We start from the raw sequence: 14655 nt of genomic DNA, 5'->3' as shown, positions 1-14655 counted from the left end.
AGCTGTGTAATCAAGATTCTTATAGATGTGTGGTGTTAATCTATGTTTAAAATTACACTACACAAGATGGCGGCCACCGTGGCGGCAGCGTTTAGTAAAGTTTGCAGATCTTTTATTTCTTCAAATCCAGCGCTTCAATCTCCAACTGCAAGAGGATTAGCCAAGGTTAAAAATCGCCCACTGTGTTTTTTTATACAGAATTTTATATACTGATTTCTCTAATTTACTTCTTTTTCAGGACACGCTTCCTTGTTTAAGAAGATTGGTTCACACTGATGGAATTAGCTATGAATTTAAGCCAGATAGACTTAAACAGATTAACGCATCACCTAGTGGATGGGTTCCTCCTGCTACTGGTATGTATTTTTTGTACAGCTGATCAATTGCTCGTTGAAATATGCGTAGTTCTTTACGTTACGCATCTATCAATAGTTTTCCAAAGTCATTTAAGTTTCCCGCCCTTGGGTGTCCATTCTATGTCAAAATTTCACTCCTGGGGCCCCAAAGACGTTGTTTGCCAATTTTTATTCCAATTATTTACCAAGAAATGTTGTTAGGTGACTTCCAAGGTGGCAAGGTGGTGATGACTCTCATTTCCAGTTTCACTCAGTCTTTCAAGGTGGTAACTAGGTCAAACTTAATTCCGGACCCTGAGGCTGTGCGTAGATGTCCTAATTCCTACCCAAGGGGGTTTCTCTCCCTCCAAGCCATCCATAGGTGCATTACTTCCCCCCAAACACTCACTTGTATGTATGTCATTACAGTAAAGCCAAATGTATGTGTATCTTTATAGAAAAGCCAAACTTGCCTTTCTTCATTAAGAGAAGCAAATACAACAACATTCCAGTATATACGGATTATAGAAGTGGAAGAACTCGAAAGTTAACGATAATAAGAAGAGTCAAAGGAGATCTTAAGGTAATAAGGATTGATGTTAGTGGTATGCAGCAATTACTTGTGTATCAATCATTTCTTGGGGTGATTGTACAATGACCTAATTTCATACAAAGCTGTTGAAAAGCCTTAAGTGCCTCAATTCAGTGAAGTGAAAGATAAAAGCATTGAGTGGTTAAGGTATTTTTTTAACCTCACTAAATGCCATGTCTGACTACATGATTGTTGTTGGTGGTTCACTAAGTTGTATGTCATCTTAAGAAAATTTTCACGATCAATTAAAATTTAGGGATTGAATAATCAGGTGTATTATGAATTGAGAACAGACATGTTAACTTTATTAATAGAAATGCTAGCATCTGGTAATTTGGAACCTGGTGTTAGATTACACCATTCACTTACATGGCAATACTGAAATATTGATTATATCTTTGGTACTGAATAGTGTTTTTAATGTATCCAAGATATCATCAGTGTTTATTTTTTTTTTTGCAAGGCACTAGAAGAATGTCTGAAAAGTCACCTTGGAAATGATATTATTACCTCAAGAAATGAACTGACAAGCCAAGTAAAAATAAGAGGAAGTTACAAAGATGAAGTCTTCACTCTGCTGAAACGCTTGGGATTCTAGGAATTCCATATCAAAGAAAAGTACTTCTTTGAAATATTAGCTTTGGATTACCGAGAAGATATGTTGGTGTGACATGCCACTGAAGTTAACAGCTATCATGGATGTAAAAATGTTTCACCACTCCAGCAGATAATGGGCTCAAGAATCAAATATTAAAAATGCTCAGCATGATGAAGTGAAAAGTTTATCAATATAAAGTCAACAACCATCTTCGTCTCAGCCCTTTGACCCCTAAGAATGACAGTAATAACATGTAGTTTCTCCTTGAAATATCACACCTGAATCACACATGAAGGTCACAACATAAAAGGAAATGATTGCATGATAAAGAAGCTCTTGATTTTTAGAATAATTTAATTTTGTCAGCACCTCAGTAAATGTATAGAGATCAGTAGGGAGAATATGCATACTGATGTTAGAGTGTAAAGGGTTGGCAAATGGGAAATAAAAATTTCATCATGCTTTGAGGGAATGTTTCTTTTTCAGTGCTAATATGTAACTGGATAGATTCTTCTAACAGTCTCAAAGTGATGTGGATGGATTGAGAAGGACGTTCAAGTATACAATACAGCTTTAACTGAACATTTACCGTAATTTCCGGTCGTTTATCCGCACGGCCGATTACCCGCACCGGCCGATTATTGCATACGGCGAAAAAAAAAGTCAACAGATTACCCGCACTGGTGGATAACCCGCACGTTGTTATTCAACTTTTTGGTGGCGAAAACGTGACATTAAGGTGTTACATTTCAGTCTTTTAAAAGTTCTCTGATCCAACTTTCGAAAACTTGAAAGCGTCTTTGTCGAGTTTAAAGGTCAAAGAAATTCAGACGCGTGCACAATTCTGTGTCAATATTAGCATGTACTTTGTTGATAAGATTATACAGTAAAAACACTAGCGGCCCATGCCCAAATCTCAACGTTTCATACTTGACAGAATGCGAATTTGTGGCCACATTTTGTGCGAGCGATCGTTCAGCGCCATTTTGATTTGTTGAAAAAAAGCTGGGTGAGTATTAAAACTTGAATTATAAAGTACTGTCGGCGATTTCTGAAAAAAATCGATATCTCCGGTTCTATTGGGCCTAACAAGTTCCTAAAAACGGGAAAATTCTCTTTAGCTCAAGCTAGTGTTAAATGGAAATTTGTTACTGATGCGCCGGATATCTATGGATAATTTTTGTCACCATCAAGGTTTTGTTTTCACGCGTGCCGATAATAATTTGTTCGTCGCGCAACTAATTATGCGTGAAATAAACTCGAGTCGGCATCATGTTTTCGTGCCGCTTTGCGGCACTATTAACACAATAAAATTTACTTGAGAGGTGGAAACGCATTTTGGTGATATTTTTTTTTAATTCAACTACCACTGGATTTTAAAATTGTCACATAACCCGCACCTCCCTATTACCCGCAGTGGCGCGCGTTTAATGCAAAATCAACAGATTACCCGCGGGTAAACGACCGGAAATTACGGTAACCTCAATATTTCTCATAGGCTAAAAATGATATTCTAAAGCAGAGTTGAACTTTTAACAGCTCTAAGTAGTAGAATTTTGTTGTAGAGATATCTGTTATTTGTAATAAAAATATCCATGACTATATTCTGATCTCCTCTTACAGCTACCCCTCATGACAGCCATGCTCGAGTCTACAGTTACAAGGAAATTTGTTTCAATTCTCTGTAGATTCCTTAATATTTACTATTGTTGAAACCACAACATTTACAGCATTCACCTGTCTTCAAAATTCTGTTAGTTTTGCTCAAGAAAGCCACTTAGAAGATTCAACTATACATGTAACATTTTTTTAAAATACATATTAAGTCTTCATAAGTGTTATTATGCAGTGAACAATTTATTGAAATTTTTATGGAAAGTTGAAAATTGTTGTATTGAAACCTATTGATAAAAAGGCCAGGCAAACTGTTGAGCCCAGTTGGTTGCTAAGGGAAGGAAGTCAATTTATGAGTGTTCAGACTACAGGAGCTTGAAATGTAGGGCCATTATTTGGACATAAATGTTTCTGCAAACAAAAAAAAATTTAGTGATCATTCCATGTTGTACTTCATGAAGCATTTCAAAATTGTATAATAGTTTCCAGTGTGGCGTTACCAGGGAAAACCACACGCCAAACTGAGGTCTGCATGAAAGTCTCTTCAATCGAGATTGAGAGAGGGAAGTCTGGGGCTTAGGGGGCATCTAGTGTAATTTTACATGAAAGTGTTAATCATAGCAAAACAGGAGTACTTTGAATTCGTCTTTTTCACACTCAAGCTTCAAATTCACTGGCAGGAATCACGATTTTGTCCCTAAAAGATGGTGTGCGATAAATGTGAGAGATGTCTTTTCCCCTAATTGATAGCCTGATGTTAAACATAATGACGTAAAATGGGTTTAGGATAGGCTTTCTCCTTGAACTTTCATTACACAACTTTTAATTTTGTTTGTTACTGCTTTGATGACGCAGGTCAGAAAAAACTCGGGAAAGTGATTTGCCCTGATCCGTGGAAATCTGGAGCAAGAAACACGACAGGTAAAAAAAATTACTACATCTTGAGGACAAGTATTTGACCCAGAAATGACAGAGTAAGCACTATTAAACGTGAAGTAGAACATTTAGTATAAGTAGGTAGACAGTACTGATTTTCTTGATCTGTGTCGATACTTTCTGACTGAGATTGCATTATTTGCCTTTCCATTTAATTTTTAGAGGGTGGAGGAAGGAAAGTCAACGAAAACAAGCTTCTCACACAGAAAAAGAACAGGTTAGTGATTAACTGCACATGCTTAAAATGAAAGTCTAGTTGTAATGGAACATACCAATATTGTGAGTGTTCAAGGCTGATAAAAATGCTAACATCGCTAAAATTATGATTTTTGGAATGGTTAGCCTAAAAGATAGCATGAATTTCTGTATCATGTCTTGAGGAATGGTTGAAACACCACAAAATTACTGTGTTTACTCGTGTATAGGTCGATCTTTGACCAAAAAATCAGCCCAAAAAATCACCCTTGACTTATACTTGAGTCATACACAAATACCTGAACCAAACAATCTAAGACATAAGCATAACAATTGCCTGACACCTGTTAGGAAAACTGAGTTTGATTATTGAGCATAGTAGGGAGCCACAGCTAGGCGATCAAGCTAATTTTCTTTAAGCGCAGATCATCGTGTCAAATGTGAATCAGGATAACACTGGTGTATTTCTAGTTTGCACTGTGTCTGGTCTAGAAATCTTGCATCGCCCTCCTCACCAGTCAGATGCAAAATTAAGACTTATGAGCACAGTTTGTTTACTTGCATTTCCTGTACCTCTTGCAGTTTGCTAGGTTCATGGGTTGACATGATATTTCTTTGCTCCCATTGGCAGCTGTAATTAAAAATAAGTAAAATCATGATCCTCACAGCTGAGGTGCAATTTCAGCAGTTGTACTTAAGAAGCGTGAAAAAAAATTTAGACTTTGGCAAGATCTAAACCTGTGCCTCTTAGATAAAAACTGGGGACCACTACCAACTGAGCTACAAAGCTACATGTGGGTAGTGGGGCACATTTTAGAGGGTTCTCCTTTCCTGTGGAGAAATCTTAATGTTTAGTTGTGGTTGTAGGACACTCATTTTAATGTGCTTTAGTGATAAAGGGGTTGGTTTTTAACATAGTTGCTCACCTGTATCTTGTATCAAGAGGCAATTGAAACTGGACTCAGTATCTTAGTCATTATTGTATTTCTAAGGATGAATTAACCATGCAGTAAATAAATCCCTATTGTGAGCATTTTCCACAATGAAAGAAGAGACAGGTAAAAGACTTTTCTTCCCTAGCTTGGACCACCAGCCTTTTGAAATTACTATTTAATTACAGTCAATGCTAGCTTTATCAAACTCACCTTAACAAGCCACAATTTCTGGGGGTTCATATTTAAAATTTTATGAACACCATTTATGTACTCAGTTGAGCATAGGGTAAGCTGACAGTTCTCACTTGTTTTTGGGTTTTTTTTTCAGATTTAACCCATATACAACCTTCAATAAATGCAGAATCTGTAAACAGACTGTCCATCAGGCACATTCACACTACTGTCAAAGTATGTGGGATTCTTATCTAAGGGAGTTTCGTCGTGACCTTGTGTTTTTTTCTTTTTAACAATTAGAAGGCGATGATTTTTTGATCACTCAGCCTGAAAGCAATTGTGAAGGATGTCTTTTGAAGAATCTGTGTAGTTTGTGAGACAATTTTCTGCTTTAAGCTGGCATTTCCTTGCCAACCTTTCTTTGTTTCTAACCATGTATTTGTGTCAAGAGTGTTAGGGTTTTGAAGAAGACAGAACAGACATTTTTAACATTTTTTTAAAAGATGTCTTAAAGAGTGCTAACAATTATGTTCAAAACTTTACAGTGAAACCACTTGGCTGTGGCTTGTAGTTTCACTTCAGTTTTGAAACTTACTGACATAATTTTAAAAGATAATATTCAAGGAAAATTGTGTTTGATTTGTTAATTGCCCAATGGCCAAATTTCACACAATTCTTTTTTTTTTCCACTTCAACAGGCTGTGCATACAAGAAAGGTTTGTGTCTGTTTTTCTCATGTAGTGGTACATGTTAATTGTAGCTCAATCTTATCTGTTCATCATTCAATTTGAAATTTCATTGTTTCAGACTCAGTATTGTACTGTGCTGTACCCCAAAAAAGTACAAAAAAAAAACCCGATTTAAACAACTAAAACCTGAAAATGTATGGCAATCTATTGTTTTTGCCAATGTTTTCTTTATCCTTTCTTTTTAATTTTTCTTTATCTTTTCTTTTTCTTTTTAAGAACTGTTTACATAATGAAGTATGGGGCTGTATAAATTTGCATGGTTGTAAATGGATAAAAAGAGATGAAAAAAATTTGAGATTTGTTCTTGCGTAAGAATGTTTTTTTCATTTGTGACTCACAAGGAACATGTGCTATTTTATGGAATCTCTTAAAACCAAAACAAACTACATGTAATCGCAATGGCCAGTCAGAACAAAGAGTACAATCCAGAGGGACCAATCAGAACAAAAATGACTAAGTTGCTGTTTGTTTTAGTTTTACATTTGATTGGTTAATGTGGTGCCAGTTTCCTTGACTAGTCATAGAGCCTCATATAACATTTTCAAATACAAAACTCCTCAATCACACTTTTACCACCCATTTTAAATATGTTCTGTAATTCATGACCAATGAAAGTTATCTCTTTCAGGAATTTGTGCCATGTGTGGGAAACAAGTCTTGGACACATCAAATTATAGACAGACTTCCGTTTAAGAAAAAACGACTAATTTTTACTTTTATTGCTAAATACATGCTAAGCTGCAAGGTTGATAACTCAGTGCCATACCTTTATGTACATAACTGAAAAACAACAGCCATTGTAGTCACACCAGTAAGCAACTGTACAAATGTTTATTGTCAGCATATTTTCTGGCTTTATTAACCCTTTACATTCCAACGTTAGTATTGGTATTCTCCGTACTGTTCTCTTTACATTTCAAAAGGTACTGATTGGGAGAATTTGTTAAATAATCAGGAACTTCTCAAATTGGTTATCATTTCTGTTATTCTCATAACCTTTACATGTGATTCAAGGGTGATATTGTTAGGAGAAATAAGATGTTGGTCACTCTTAAGTGTCAAAGGATTCAAGAGCTTCTTCATTTGGTGATCATTTCTGTTATTCTCATGACCTTAATGTGTGATTCAAGAGGATATTGTAAGGAGAAATAAGATGCTAGTCACTCTTAAGTGTCAAAGGATTCAAGAGCTTCTTCATTTGGTGATCATTTCTGTTATTCTCATGACCTTAATGTGTGATTCAAGGGGATATTGTAAGGAGAAATAAGATGCTAGTCACTCTTAAGTGTCAAAGGATTCAAGAGCTTCTTCATTTGGTGATCATTTCCGTTATTCTCATGACCTTAATGTGTGATTCAAGGGGATATTGTAAGGAGAAATAAGATGCTGGTCACTCTTAAGTGTCAAAGGATTCAAGAGCTTCTTCATTTGGTGATCATTTCCTTTATTCTCATAACCTTTACATGTGATTCAAGGGGATATTGTAAGGAGAAATTAAACACCAGTAAAATACCCAATTCTTGTTCCTTACAAAGTTTAAAGAACATAGTATTCAGTCCTAAGTTCAGTCCATGAAATTTTCTCAACTTCTATGTAAATAACTTCAGTTCTTTTTTTAACGGCACCTCGTTTAAAGAAGGTTTCGTTTATGAATTTACGTAACAAGGAAAAGTAGGCGTCAATTTGACTGAGTAGGACTCTGTGCGTGTATATCCTGAATTTTTCGAGTTTGCTCTTTAGAACTAAGGCGTCGCCATAATCGATCACCCTTTTTCTTCTTGGGGCTGTATTCAATTTTCATTGTTTGCTTTTCTTGACAATCGGATATTTGACAGTTCTCTTACGTTTTAAAGGGAGTTTTGACGTACATGTAGTTAACAGAGACTCGTAAATACTTGTAACGTAAATTCGTTTGATTAAGTGTTTGTTACCGAATCTTGTGTTCAGCTATTGCCTCATTCTTTTATACGTGTTGACGTAGACGTTTCTCCTTGGCGTGGAGGGCGCGGCTACACGTGGGGTAATTTCTTAAGAACCACAAGATAGGAAGGCGTATTGAAAATGATTCCAAAAGAGTAGAAAAAATTATGTTCCCGTTCACAAAATGTATTGGTATTAAAATAATATTTATTAACCTTGTACTGATTTTGGTGGTTAGTTCAGTTAACGGTGTATGTGGCTTCGAACTCGCGTGTGGTAATGGCGAAGAGGAACAAAGACCTGTGTGACAAGATAAAAAACCGCCTTACATGCTGAAGTCATTAAACCATACTAAAGCTTTATCAAGTAATGTTAAAAGTAAATTTATCCCGTGACGGTTGACCCAATCCAAAGACGGCTGAGATCACAAACGTATGTATAAGATCACAACTTGCCTGTACCTCAACTACACCACAGCAAAAAGGCGAGAGGTCTGACTGCCCCTGTCGCTTCCATGCATTGCAAATAGAGTAAGGCACGTAACTTATTAAAGACGAACTGATTTTTTAGCGTAAAGTCACGAACGTTCATCCTTCGCAAAAATCCGCTCATGATCAGCATGGAATCACTTAACGCTTATCCACGATCAGCGTGGAATCACTTCACGCTTATCTACGAAGTAATAGCTATTCTTCCACGCTAGTTTTGTTTTATTTTCAACTGTTCACATGAAATATAATATCATGATTTTATCTCAATGTACATGCCAGATCTCTCTGCTGGGTTTTCAACAGAATCATGTTCACTAAAACACCCAGAGACTGTGATAAAAGCGACATCATATGGAACATTTTTATCAAACAGTTTTCAATCATCTGGTTTTAGCTATCCACACCGAAAACGATCGCACAGAAGCGTCTTCGATTCTAAACGACCTGTTTTAAAGAATACAATCTTTAGTTCGAAGAGGATACAGTGTGTTGCCTTCTCGCGCGTTTTTTCAGAACAAAACAAATGAATGAAATCAAATCAATTAGCCTAGTGCGCAAGTAATTAAGCTACTAATTGAATAGAATCAAGCAAAATAACCACTGGAGCATTCGGCCAATTTGAATTCACATCAGTACCAATTTCTTACTAATCAAAGCAATAGTGTCAATCGGAAATACGTTCGTTAGTGTTCGCAAGGTGGTCCCGGAAAATAGGAGAACCCAGCTTTGAAGAGCGGTGCTACCGACGCAAACCGACACAGAAGTAAAGTTACAAACAACGATTGTGGCGCATACTCATTTTTCCTTGAAATTTGAAAATAGAAAAATATATGGAAAACAGTTTCTTAAAGAGAAGAGCGCATTCGCTCTGACGAAGAGCTAACGCTCAAAACGTCAGCTTTTGAACTCTTTACGGTGGCCAATTTACGTCATCAGCTCAGTTGATAATACTTTATTACCCTGTTACACTCTCCCACTGACGTAGCACCACAGTTTCTTTACAAACTTACTCTCTTTATTCGAGTGATTTCAAGAAGGCTGGGGCGTAGCGCGATGCTCATTCTGGTTGCGTAGCGCGATACTAATCTGAAATAATGAGCACCATTACTCCCAAAATTTTGCGACTCAAAGTCCGATTCCAAATCAGTTGTGTTAATAACAAATTGTGAGAAGTTCAAGAAAGAATCATTTAAAATAAAAGCGCATACATTACTCTTCATATGGATACTCCTAACCTGCTCACGTAACAAGTTTCCTTCATTCTGATTGGCTAGCATTAGTTTCAGTTCAGTTTCATTGGCTGATGGCTTAAAGTTCTTTTTTAGTCTGTCCACATGTGTGGTATCGGTTTGGACTTGGAACAGCCCATTAAGCTACAAATAAGGTTGTTAAGAATCGCTCATATTCGGAAATCTTGCCATTAACTCCATCACATGAAAAAACACGTTTGAAAACGATCTTTTTTTCTCATTTTCAACCCTTACAATTGACTTTGGAGGATCCTTTTCTATTCCGTGACCGGAAGTACAACAGTAGACGTACCAATGATACCATATTTGGTAATTAACGTCATTGAGTCTAATTTCAAAACTGCATTAGAAGATATAAATTGTGAAGTGATTTGCTAACTTTTGACGATTTCTGTTGAAAGTAGGATGCATCAGCAAACTCCAGACGCAATGAAATCTGTGGACCAGTCAAAGGATATGATGACAGAGGATAGCGGATACGATTCAGGAGTGAGCGCCCTCCGTTATGGACGGAGGAATGCCAAGTTCGATTTCAACCATGTCAAACGCATATTACGTAAGCCCGAAGTGCATGTGGAGAGAGACAGACGGCGAAGAAATGCAATTTCCCAGAAGGATGCTGATGGAGAATTACATGACATGCAAACTTTCCCAAGTAACGGAGAATTGGCGTACCACCGAAAGTTGACCCAAGCATGGTATAATTTATCCAAGGAGGAAGTGGCCTCATTGAAGATCGATATTTTCAAGCCGTTAGATTTTAACGAACTTTTGATGAACAAACTGAAGACAAGCAACAATGGAAAGGTAATAAGCAGTATGAAGGAACTGTGGGAGTAGAAGATCACTTGCCTGAAAAGTGAAAAATCACCCAAAGCGTTTGTGTAATTTCAACTTAAAATTATTGAGCCATGTATGTTGTAAGAATCTTATCTATATATGTCGTGCAGGGTGATCACGAAGGTTCTTGAAATCATTTTTGACTATTAATTTGTGATTATAATCATCTTGTGAGCTCAGTTTTTTCAAATGTTTTTTCGTCATTAGTTAATTGATTTTACAACTTCACTTTTCATTTGGGGCATGTCATAACTAAGGGATGCTCAAGCGGAACGAAATGGAACTTTATTCTCTAGCTTCCAAGAAGGTTTATTGAACCATACGAGTCGTGTAGTCGTGTAGTCGTGTAGTCTAGTAAATGTAATAAATTGTCTTTGAGAATGACATGGCCAGTTAAATTTTGATCTTTTGGTATTTAGAACGCAACAGCATTTTCAAAGTAAGCGAAATGTTCTGTAATAGGCATTGAAGTCTATATTGTCAACGTCCAGTCAGACTCAAAACGAGCCAAAAAAGGGGGAGGCCCAAACTCAGCTTTTCTTTTTTCCTCTGTATGGACAAGTTTAACATCCACCTTCAGTTTGAAAGACAAAAATATTTTTTCTTGTAAACGGCAGAACATATTTTCCCATAAGATTCGCTAATAAAGAAGTAATTACAAGAACTCGTCTACATAATTTATTTACATGTTCAGGGTACTCCTAATTATTTATCGCTTTGTGTGTATGGGGGGGGGGGGGGGAGAGTGCGGAAGATTTTTGTTGCCACGACGGAGCGTTTACGTGATCCCCCCTTAAGTATACAATGTATTTTTCATCCCCCCATATTTGCGGTGGAAAATTTCATGATACCCCCTCTCTTTTCTCCAAAGTAACGTTTTACTTTTGCATGCATCTTTTCCTACCTTGCTGAGAGTTTAGGTAATTTCCTTTTCTATTGCTTCACCACTTTTATTAGGTACAAATTTATCCAGGTTTGTTGCTTACTAACAATAAGAGCACAAAAAGAGAGAAAAATAACCCGTACGGGCCCGAATTTTTTTCAGGTCTTATTTCAACTACTCGTTCACTAGTGTTCATAACTGCGAGGATCGCTTACATTCGTTTCTTCAACCGCAGTGCACATATAAATTATGAATTTCATACATTTAAAGTCATTAAAATATTACATCTTATTTGGTATTATTATTATTATTATTATTATTATTATTATTATTATTATTATCAACTGACTTGATAATGTAAACTGGACACCGTAAAGAGTTTCAAAGCTGACGTTTTGAGCATTAGCCCTTCGCCAGAGCGAATGATTCGCTAACGCTCGAAACGTCAGCATTGGAACTTTCTACGGAGGCCAATTTACGTTATCAACTCAGTCTATAAGACCGAATTACCCTGTTATACTCTCTCACCGACGCAGCACCAGTTTCTTTAGAAACTTAACCCCTTTATTCATGAGTGATAGAAAACTTGATAAAGAGCAAATGGAGAATGTGGAGCGACACGCAGACCTATTTTCTCTAGACAAACTTATCTGATAAGCGGTGACATAAAGACGCTGTGCAATTAACCCCGCGTAAAGATCTATCACTTCCACGCTTCTTACGAAGAGCTTGATGAGATCTACTGCAGAATCCATCCGAAGCCCAACGAAAATCATGGGGTTTTTGCGAAGCAGCAGTTATGAATAGAAATACATTTATCACTAAAAATAGCAAAAGACGATAATTATACTTTCTTGAAGATAAATCATCATACGAGATTCTTTATCTGTCACCGGCAAAGTTGTCGTATTCAAAAGAAACTTGATGGCAGTAAAAACTTGTGCTGCTACCGAGAGTTTTGCATAGCGAGTTAACCCTTTATCCCCCAAGATCTCATCAGTAATTCTCCTTACTGTCTATTATATAGTTCTTGTGATGTTAGTTTGGAGAATCTGGTATGGGATCAACTAATAATCCCCTAATTGGTATTTTTCTTTATTCTCAACACTTGTCTGCTTGATATTGTATTGATATTGTAAGGAGAAATTCTGTCTCGGTCACTCATGAGAGATAAAGGGTTAAGAGATTCCCCGCCTTTAGTATAATATATTTATTCAGTAGCGATGTCCATTCGCGAGTTAATTAAAACACCCGAATTCGTTTGGCCTGAAGTAATTTATCACTTATCGATAATATATTTTATTAGCAACCTTGAAAGTATTGTTTAAGCGGTAACATTATCTCGGATTTAATAAAGCGATCATTTTTCGCAATTTTGCATTCTTGAATCTTCTAGTAAACTGTTCGATGTGCAGAGACCTAAACAATTAGTTCGTGACTTCTCCAATTATTCAGAGCCTACCTTTCTAAACGAGCTGTCACAAATTGACTTGATTGGTGCTGTCGGCAATTAAGCGAATGTTAGTAAAGCATACTCTGTATTTAACAATAAAATCAATGCACTCCTTAATAAGCACACACCTTTAAAATCACTTTCGAAGCGCAGATTGGTTCGCTTCATATCTAATGGGACGTAAACAAATAACTCAAGCTGATCTGCAACATATATCCAATAAAGTAACCGTCTTGTCTAGAGTCCCACAAGGCTCGGTTCTAGGTCTCTTGCTCTTCCTCATATACATAAACGATATCACAAATAGCTGCGACCGATAACAATTTTATTTATTTCCTATTTGCGCATCAAAATCTGAAGATGCATGTTTGAATCGATAGTTAATGACGAGCTTTCAAATGTCTACAATTGGCTAACGGCCTATAAATTATCTTTGAACCGCAAGAAAACTAACTATGTTATTTTTCGACCTAGACAAAAAAAAAGGCCCTTCTTTTGTCTTAGTCGAAAAGTTGATATTTTTTAGTAAAATATCAATTAAATTTTAGAGTGATTGACCATTATTCCGGTATTTTTATTCCGCTAGATTACAAGAACTATGTCAAATACCTGGGTGTGTATATTGACGATTAATCTATCCAGGAAATACCATATTTCTCATATAGCCTCCAAAAAAATTATCTCAATCGGTATTATCTCTAGGTCTAGACATTTTGTTCCCTTGAATAACTTATTTCACATATACAAATCACTCATTCAGCCGTATCTGTTGTACGGTTTATTTTCGTGGGGTCAAGCTGACAAGACCCATAGAAACAGACTTTTACTTCTTCAAAACCGTGCCCTGCGACTTATGGTCTTTGGTGAATTTAATGCTCATGCTACACTTTTCTTTGTTTCTTCTAAACTACACCCTTAGATTTTCTTTACTTCAAATCATCAGCTGAATGACGTATTCAATAACCTAACGCCATCTCACACAGTCAACATATTTTCTAACCAAGCCAATATCCATTCCTATATAAAACACGATCGTCATCAAGAGGTAATTTTTTTGTTTTGTTGGAACAGCTTAAGTAATATGAATTGCATCGAAACAGAAACTTCAAGCTAAACTTCATAACGTCTTACTTCAAATATTGACCGAAGCAGACAACTACATCGAGTTAACTGATCTAATAGCGAAAATGTCATAAAAACGGCTCCGCTAAAATTATATTTGCATTTGAATTTTTTTTTCGTTCTATTTATCTATTGTAATATTATAGCGATTTAACTTAGTTACTTATTTATTTGTTTTAGCTTGGTTTTTTTTGTGTTTCTTTCTTTTTTCCATCTCAATACTGTTAGTACTGTTATTACTATAACTTTCAAGAGTATATTTATTTCTGTACTGTAATTTGCTAAGGTAAAATTTTAGTTCTTAATCTGCGTGAACTGCTGCTCGCCTCGACTAGCTGTTGCATGCTATCTGCGAGCAGTAAATGTCAAGCTGTAAATATACTAGTATCGATAGACTGAAAATGAAATTGAAAAAAAAATTATATTAAACGCTTCCATTATGGATTAATTTCTTCCATGAATCTTGAAACAAGGTAAGACAATTTTGCCGTTGTTTCGTCTCGTAGTGTAATTTCCCCATAGACTTGTGAAACATCAATGCTGAGAATACATATGCTGGTTCCATTTT

At 36.3% G+C, this 14655-nt stretch overlaps 2 protein-coding genes across 2 annotated transcripts; both read left to right on the top strand.

The window, feature by feature from the left end:
• Nucleotides 1-57: 57 nt before the first annotated feature.
• Nucleotides 58-2107, top strand: LOC131791902 (large ribosomal subunit protein mL49-like). Its single transcript, XM_059109275.2, has 4 exons — nt 58-165; nt 239-356; nt 794-918; nt 1391-2107. The coding sequence occupies exons 1-4, from the start codon at nt 67-69 to the stop codon at nt 1523-1525; spliced, it is 477 nt and encodes a 158-aa protein (XP_058965258.1). The 5' UTR covers nt 58-66; the 3' UTR covers nt 1526-2107.
• Nucleotides 2108-3753: 1646 nt separating this feature from the next.
• LOC131791896 (cysteine-rich PDZ-binding protein-like) lies at nt 3754-8267 on the top strand. Its single transcript, XM_059109270.2, has 6 exons — nt 3754-3859; nt 3995-4060; nt 4238-4292; nt 5534-5613; nt 6078-6095; nt 6757-8267. The coding sequence occupies exons 1-6, from the start codon at nt 3844-3846 to the stop codon at nt 6819-6821; spliced, it is 300 nt and encodes a 99-aa protein (XP_058965253.1). The 5' UTR covers nt 3754-3843; the 3' UTR covers nt 6822-8267.
• Nucleotides 8268-14655: the final 6388 nt, after the last annotated feature.

Source organism: Pocillopora verrucosa, chromosome 7, assembly GCF_036669915.1.
Source record: "Pocillopora verrucosa isolate sample1 chromosome 7, ASM3666991v2, whole genome shotgun sequence".
Lineage (NCBI taxonomy): Eukaryota > Metazoa > Cnidaria > Anthozoa > Scleractinia > Pocilloporidae > Pocillopora > Pocillopora verrucosa.
The sequence above is the reverse complement of the archived record's forward strand: the minus strand, read 5'-3'. Positions and strand labels throughout refer to the sequence as shown.

What these genes read in the sequence shown, in the direction of transcription:
- LOC131791902 (XM_059109275.2), top strand. Translation starts at nt 67, where the DNA reads ATGGCGGCCACCGTGGCGGCAGCGTTTAGTAAAGTTTGCAGATCTTTT. An exon ending in ATGGGTTCCTCCTGCTACTG is followed by an intron (nt 357 to 793) that starts GTATGTATTTTT and finishes GTATCTTTATAG; the next exon opens with AAAAGCCAAACTTGCCTTTC. An exon ending in GAGTCAAAGGAGATCTTAAG is followed by an intron (nt 919 to 1,390) that starts GTAATAAGGATT and finishes TTTTTTTGCAAG; the next exon opens with GCACTAGAAGAATGTCTGAA.
- LOC131791896 (XM_059109270.2), top strand. An exon ending in TGGAGCAAGAAACACGACAG is followed by an intron (nt 4,061 to 4,237) that starts GTAAAAAAAATT and finishes TTTAATTTTTAG; the next exon opens with AGGGTGGAGGAAGGAAAGTC. An exon ending in CTCACACAGAAAAAGAACAG is followed by an intron (nt 4,293 to 5,533) that starts GTTAGTGATTAA and finishes TTTTTTTTTCAG; the next exon opens with ATTTAACCCATATACAACCT.